The 7,306-nt window shown below is 47.5% G+C and overlaps 1 protein-coding gene across 1 annotated transcript; it reads left to right on the forward strand.

The window, feature by feature from the left end:
• The first annotated feature begins 605 nt into the window (after nt 1-605).
• On the forward strand, nt 606-7,007 carry HMGB3 (high mobility group box 3). The gene is made up of 5 exons (XM_024210136.1): nt 606-694; nt 3,413-3,569; nt 4,017-4,156; nt 4,749-4,923; nt 5,537-7,007. Exons 2-5 carry the CDS (start codon nt 3,420-3,422, stop codon nt 5,678-5,680), a joined length of 609 nt encoding a protein of 202 aa, XP_024065904.1. The 5' UTR covers nt 606-694; nt 3,413-3,419; the 3' UTR covers nt 5,681-7,007.
• The last annotated feature ends 299 nt before the right edge of the window (nt 7,008-7,306 follow it).

A 7,306-nucleotide genomic window follows, 5' to 3' on the forward strand; every position in this document is an offset into this window, starting at 1 on the left:
AAGCGCGGTGGACAGAACAGGGGATTCGGAGTCATTGATCCTGAGCACACAACGTGAGTCATATTTATTTGACACCACGCTGGGTTTGCCCTTAGCTAACCGAGGATCGGATTAACCCCCCTGGCCCGCCAGCTCCGGCTTTTCCGCTGCCTGGCACTGCCCTGACCTTGCGGCTTGACACAGGCACCGAAAGCAGGACTGCCCGGAGGGTGGGAGCACGCTTTAAACAGCCCCTGGACTTGTGGGCAGATGCTGGGTGAGCGGGGCTAGGCGCACCGGAGCGCGGAGCAGAGCCCATGGTCCCGCAGATGTGGCCGAGGCGGAAGCGTGGGCCCGGGTGCTGGGGCAGTGGGTGCCGGCGAGAGACTAGGCTGGCCCGGCCAGCAGCCGCAACCCACCCTGGCTCACGCTGCAAACTTTTCCCCAGCCGCCCGGCGCCCGGCTCCTTTTCCCCCGGCGGGTGTTCTTTTGAATGAATGACCTGGACCGGCGCCGGCCAATCGGTGCCGGGCCGTGATTCATATTCATGAGCGTCCCTTCCAATGGCGGGGCGAGGAGGTTCTTTTAAACGGCGGAGCCCGGCAGCCAATCAGGCCGCTCTCGGAGGCAGCCAACGCGAGGCTGAGCCGAGCAGTGCTGAGCCCAGCGTCGTGCCCTGCGCTCCAGCTACTGCCCAGACTAGCGAACAATACAGGTACGTTCAGCTCCGCCGCGGCTCCGCCGGGCAACTTTTCGGGGGGCGGCTGCCCTCGCCCCTCCCCCCCGCGCCCGATCCCCCTTTTCTCTTCCTCCTCCGCTCCCTTTTCTCTCTCCCTTCCCTCTCCGCGGGCTTTCCCCCCTCCCCTGCTTTAGTAAAAAACTTTTCCCCCTTCCCCCGTCTCTCCGCTCCCACGGCAAGAAATGCTCCTGGGTCCGGCTGCTGGGTGCGGGTCCAGCTGTGCCGGGGAGGTACCGGGCAGAGGGGCGCAGCCCCCTCCCCAAATCCCTTCTCCTCTCCCGGATCCCCCCCTCCCGCCGGGGTGCCCCTACTCCGCGGAGTATCCCGCTAGGCGCGCGGAGTGTGGCGCGTTTCCCCGGGTCGCGCTGCCCGGAGCGCTGGGGCTGGTGCGGGGACGGCACCGGGGCGAACTCTGGGCTCCCCCGCCCGGGCAGGGATTTTATCCCCCTTAAAGTGACTGGGGAAATAAAGGCGCGGCGCGGCGCGTCTCTGCCGCCGGCCTGGGTGGGATCCGCGGGGCTGCCGGCGGTGCAACTTGCCGGCCGTGCGCAGTGCTGTGCCCGCTGTCTACTCTGCATTAATATGGCTGTCGCTGTAGCATCTGACAGGGATAAGCCCTGCGCGCTGCGCCCGTGTGCCCCGCCGAAGCAGTTTTTTACTCGCCATCCCGCTCGCCCCGCTCCCCCGATTCATTCGCTTCCCTTCCAGCTTCTCTTCCCCTGCCCGGGGAGGTGGGTTTCGTGCCCCGGTGCCCTGGCGGAAGCCCCAAGCCGCCTCTTTCTTGCGCCGCTTTCCCTCTGCTGTGGGCATTAATATGGCTGGCGCTTGAGAGCTCCGGCTAAGGAAGAAAGACGTGTAAGCAGCACAGCGATCGGGAGGGGGGATCTAGGCGGGGGAAATCTCCGCTCAGGAGCCCCGCAGAGCGCCCAGACCTTTCGCTTTCGCCCCGGTTCCTTTTTCCCTATCGCCCCTTGTGCTTGGTGGGGTGGCGGGGGGTCGTTTGGGGGCTTTTTGCACTTTTCCCCCTCGGCGCGGCTGAGCGCAGCCTGGGCTGTAATGGCTGCACGGGAGTCTTTGTTATACAGAGTATTGCGCTAGGCAGGGACATGGGAGGAGGGGGGGGGTGGCGCTTTAACTCCCCTCTCCTGCCCTTGCCCCGGCCCCCACGGCCCCCAGCCCCCCCAGGCAGGACAGAGCGGAGGTTTTTCTAGGGCGCGGGGTGGTTTTGGGGGGGCTGGGGGCCCGGGAGCCCCCGCGGGGAGGCGTTAGTTGGGCAGAGGGGGGTGTGCGGCTTTGTTAGGCATAGCAGCCTCACTGCCTTCGAGAAGCCATTTTAGCGAATGGAGCCGGCTATGGGCGAGGAGAACAGCAACCACTTCTCTATATCCCTGCCTAGCACCAAGGCTATAGATACTCCTATGGCACGGGCGAGAGCCCCACACTCTGCCCCAGCCCTGCCAGGCTGTGCCCCCCGCCCGGGGCCACCCCCCAGGCCAGCACAGGGGCTCATTTCAGGGGCACTTTCTTTCATGAAGAAGCATTTCACAAAATGGAAGATGAATTATTGGTGTCTTGGTGACCTGTCGTTTTTTTTTTTTTTCCCTCTCTCTCTCCCCTCCTTCCACTGGAGTCTCAGGCAAAGGAGCGCGCTGCTGAGCTGGGCACATCCAGGCTGCACTGGCCCCATTCGCAGCAGCCGCAAATGCCCCTTGCCCAGGGCAATATGCAAAAAGGGGGGGGGGGTCTCTATTTTTGCTGTGAGCTCGGCGAAGGGGGGGGGGGGGTGGAAGATGGCGGGAAGCAAAGAAGGGGGATTAAAAACCTAAAACAACCCTGCCTTTTAATCTGAAACTTTGCAAACAGATTTGCTGCCTCTTAATATGTGACCGAAACGGGATTTTTTTTTTTTTTCTCCCCACTTTTTTTTTTTTAAGGTGTTTGTTTAGAGGGGATGAAAATGTCTGTCTGTAGCAATTTACAGAATGGGGGGGTGGGAATGATTCTGGAAATCTACTTTTATTGCCCATGTGGGATTAGGATGCACAATTAAAGATTAATGTTAGTCCAATAAAAATTAAAATTTCAAACTCTTAAAAGGCTGCACATGGAAAATATTACTGCAGGAGGCTGGAAAATGTAAAAAAAAAAAAAAAATTTTTTTTTAAACACCACCCAAAATTAGCATTGGTAACTTGCTAAACACATCCTTGCGCTGACCACGACACCTCTAAACCACATCACTTGGTGGAGCAAAAGCAAATCCTTCTAGTTTTGCAGAGATTGGCAGGTGATGTGTTTAAAACTGGCCCTTATTTGCACACCTTTGTAACCAAAATTATTGCATTTATACCAGGGGAAAAATCAGTGGAACCTTTCCTGTTGGGTGACAGCTACTTACATGTGTACTCTAGCTCTCCTGAAGGAATAACTCTCAGACTGGCATTATGCAGTCTGTTCAAGCTCTAATGTGGCAGCCAACTCAAATAAATATTTTATGTATATTTATAAATAAAATTATAAAAAATTAAGACAAATTATTAAAAAACATTTAAATCTCTCTATAATGACCTACTGCTTACATCTGTGACCCAGCTCTTGAGGCAGCACCACTTCGTTCTGTCCATATTCAACCTGAGAGTTTACTTAATAGAACAGTTTAGATCTGTGATTTTTATCTTTTTCTCCTCCTTACAGAGACAAGATGGCTAAAGGTGACCCGAAGAAGCCTAAGGGCAAGATGTCTGCTTATGCTTTCTTTGTGCAGACATGCCGTGAAGAACATAAGAAGAAGAACCCAGAGGTTCCAGTCAACTTTGCAGAGTTTTCCAAGAAGTGTTCAGAAAGGTGGAAGGTACTTTCATTCATTACTTTCTTGAAGTGACAGCTGTCTTTCTAGAATGGTAACTTCTTGTGACACTTGTTTAAATCAGGGATTGACTTTCTTTTCAACCCATATCCCATTCTTAATTTTGTCTCTGATTTCTAGGGATCGGGAAAGTTCAGACTGCATTGGAAACTTAGGTTCTCTCTCCACCATACACACTTCCTTTCTTTTCCTGCACACCTCTACCAAGAGGCCACCTCCTGCTATTTTAATAGCCTAACTGTAGAAGGAGGCGGCTTTAGGCCAATTCAGTTATTGGCCCTTGCTGAGACTGCCATTTGTGACAGTGAGCTTTGATGTGAACCCTTGTCCTCCAAGGTGGCCTCAGTCCAGTGAAGACAAAGTACGTACCTCCAACTGAAAAGGGAAACTCGGTAACTTGAGTACTCATCTACTGTGTGTGTCTTCTTTCAGACCATGTCAGGCAAAGAGAAGTCCAAATTTGATGAAATGGCAAAAGCCGACAAGGTACGATATGATAGGGAAATGAAGGATTATGGACCAGCTAAGGGTGGCAAGAAGAAGAAGGATCCTAATGCCCCAAAACGGCCACCGTAAGTAACTTTCTCACAATGCTGTTATATATGAATAGCTCAACTCAAAGTTAGCTGTTGCAGTTGTAGCTTTCTCTAGGTGAAAATTGAACACCTGATCATTACTAGAATCGTGATAACATGAAATAGGTTTATTAGTACCCGTTTATAAACTTTCTGACAGCTGAAATCCTCAACTTGCGCAGCATTAAATAACGTGACTAAAATAGCTGGACAGTTGCAAAACTCATATCTTCTGTCAACTAAATCTAAAGTAATAAGAGGAAGGAAGTGACAAATTGGCATCTAAAACACTCTGCCTCAAATAATGCAAATTTAAAATCTTGCACATTTTTCCAACACTCTTTTATTTTTCATTATTATATAATGCTTTGCAAGCCTGGTCCATAAGCAAACCCAGATCTCTCTTCTTTTTTTGTTTTTGTTTTAAACACATCTTTCCCCTTACTCAGACACTAGCTGTTTGGATAGTCTCCAGTCTTGTGAATCATTTGGGTGAATTGATGGTTGAAAGAGCTGGAAGTCTTGCTCAGTTCTAATCTTCAGTTTCAGATTCTGAGATGCTCATTTTAATATGAAACTTTTCTCCAAGGTCTGGCTTCTTCCTGTTCTGTTCAGAATTCCGTCCCAAGATCAAATCCACAAATCCTGGCATATCTATTGGGGATGTAGCAAAGAAACTTGGTGAAATGTGGAACAACCTCAGTGATGGTGAAAAGCAGCCTTACAATAATAAGGCAGCTAAACTGAAGGAGAAATATGAAAAGGTAAGGCTAGATTGTAGCTTGAGCATCTTAGTAACATTAGAGCTGATGTGGGCATAAACACTTAGTTTTAATGAAGAGATCCATATTACACAGGAGGCATGTTTATAAGGCTTCTGTAACATCTAGAGACTGGTTAGCAGCAAGACCTAGTATGCTGGATACATATATAGTACACTTAAAATTCCATATAATGACTGAACTTACCCTTTGGGAAACTTCAGGCGAGTCTCTTGCTCCCTGGGATACATGGTAGATAGCAGTCCCTGTCACCTCCCCTTATGAAGTGACGTTTTGGCTTTGCTGACTAAATCACTTTTATTTATATATAATATGCACTATAAAATTACATAAACATTTCTAACTTCTGACAGTGAATGTTTCTTAGTTTTCTTCCTCCTTCTCCCCCCCCCCCCCCCCCCCAAATTATGAACCCAGGATGCAACCCTAATGCTTAGACTACTACTCAGGTTCACTTTGGTAGCCACAAGCCCATAAACTGTAGCTCCAGCAGCCTTTCCCTTGGGGAGAAGGCTGCTGAAAGCTAGTATCTCTCTACACTTGCTTGTACGTTTTATTGCTTCGAGCAAATTAAGACATCCTCTTGACTTTGCAGGATGTTGCAGACTACAAGTCTAAAGGAAAGTTTGATGGTGCAAAGGGTGCAGCAGCCAAAGCTGCTCGGAAAAAGGTAGAGGAAGAAGATGAAGAGGATGAGGATGATGAAGAGGAGGATGAAGAAGATGAGGATGATGAATAAAACTGTACAATATTTGTCTGATGTGAATACCATAGAGTAGGGGAAACACCATAAATGAAGCACCTCTTATTTGAGATGGTGCTGTTGCCCTCATTAGGCTTAATTACAAAATTCGGATTCTGATCACATTGTAGTTTCTAAAAGTGCTCTAGAAATTGTAACTGGTTTACATGAAGTGGCCATGGGTGTCGTGAGCACCCTGAAACTGTATCAAAGTTGTACATATTTCCAAACATTTTTAAAATGAAAAGGCGCTCTAGTGTTCTCCTCACTCTGTGCACTTTGCTGTTGGTGTAACAAAGCATTTAAAAATGTTTCAAGCATTTTTTTAATTTGTAAGGTGGTGTTACTATATGGTTATTGGCTAGAAAATCCTGGGTTATAAACTGTACATATCTATAGTTTGTAAAAACTAGACAAATTCTTGTGGTACATGCTTAGAGTTGTGATGCCTTGAGGGAGGGGTGATTACTTTGGAAGGCTGTACCTTCCATAGGGTGCCATGGCCCAAAGCATGCACTGTGAGGGTAGATCTATTTACACTACAGTGGGCGTCCATTTAGCTTAAAGTTGTCTTTCTGTATATAGTGAAATTAGCATTCTGCTGCCATTCTTAGTTGTGGAAGGGGGTTCAGCTGGCATGAGAAGTGTATGGGTTTTTTTTAGTTAAGTGCGGTAGTTTTTTAAACTGAAACTGTAGACCTCTCTTCATTGTCAACGGAGTGAAGAGCAAGTGCAGCAATTGAAGTTCAAAAACACTCTGTACTTAAACAAATTTGCAACGTTATGTTGGTTTTTTTTGTATGTTTAGAATGCTGAAATGTTTTTTGAAGCAAAATAAACAGTATTACGTTTTTAAAACTGTTCTTGACAACATTCTAAATTTCTGGTTGAAAAGTACCTTAACAGCAAAAAGTTCATTTTGAAGTTTGTGGCATCCCTCAGGGTGGGTAACTTACGAAACATTCTGTCTCAAGGATAAAAATGGTGGCTAGCTAAAACTGGCTGAATTGAAAGAGATGGCTACTCAAGCTAATATGCAATCTTACCTGTTTATGGCTGAGTGGCGTAAGATGCTATGCAAGTTTGAATTTTATTACTTGAACATGGGAGCCTAAATGAACATTCATGACTAATTGTGTGTGTATATAGCAGCATTCAGAGATGCAGAAAGGTAGGTGGCTAGGAATGAGGCTGATTCAAGTGAACAATTATAAAAGCATACGTTAAATTGGATTTTTTTTTTTTTTCAGTTGTGTTGGGTACATTTATAGCCCAAATGCATTGCTGTACATATTAAAATGTGCCTTTTTTGTCCTGTGTTAAACTGTTTCAGACTTGTGGTTTTTTCTAGCATTCTGCTTGTTGGCAGGAGAAATACTAGACAATCGCCTAATTTCTCTGCTGAACTAGAAGTGGTGGCACAGGCACCTAATACACTTGCCTTTCTTTAACTACATATGTGAATGGGATCCGGGGAGGTGGGTTAAGGTTCTGTAATTACCCCTCTGTGAATATCTAGACCTATTGTGTCCACTGACACATGGGATATTTTGATGTCCTTTTATAAAAGAGAAAAGTAACTACTTAATTTAGCTAGTGGTACTAATCGGATTCTTCTTTCAA

This window comes from Terrapene carolina, unplaced genomic scaffold (assembly GCF_002925995.2).
Source record: "Terrapene carolina triunguis isolate 2854851 unplaced genomic scaffold, T_m_triunguis-2.0 Scaffold131, whole genome shotgun sequence".
Taxonomy (NCBI): Eukaryota; Metazoa; Chordata; order Testudines; family Emydidae; genus Terrapene; species Terrapene triunguis.

Bases quoted from the DNA above. Each gene is read 5' to 3' on its own strand.
- HMGB3 (XM_024210136.1), top strand. From the start codon at position 3,420: ATGGCTAAAGGTGACCCGAAGAAGCCTAAGGGCAAGATGTCTGCTTAT. The intron at 3,570-4,016 runs GTACTTTCATTC...GTCTTCTTTCAG, and splicing joins AGTGTTCAGAAAGGTGGAAG to ACCATGTCAGGCAAAGAGAA. The intron at 4,157-4,748 runs GTAAGTAACTTT...CTTTTCTCCAAG, and splicing joins AATGCCCCAAAACGGCCACC to GTCTGGCTTCTTCCTGTTCT.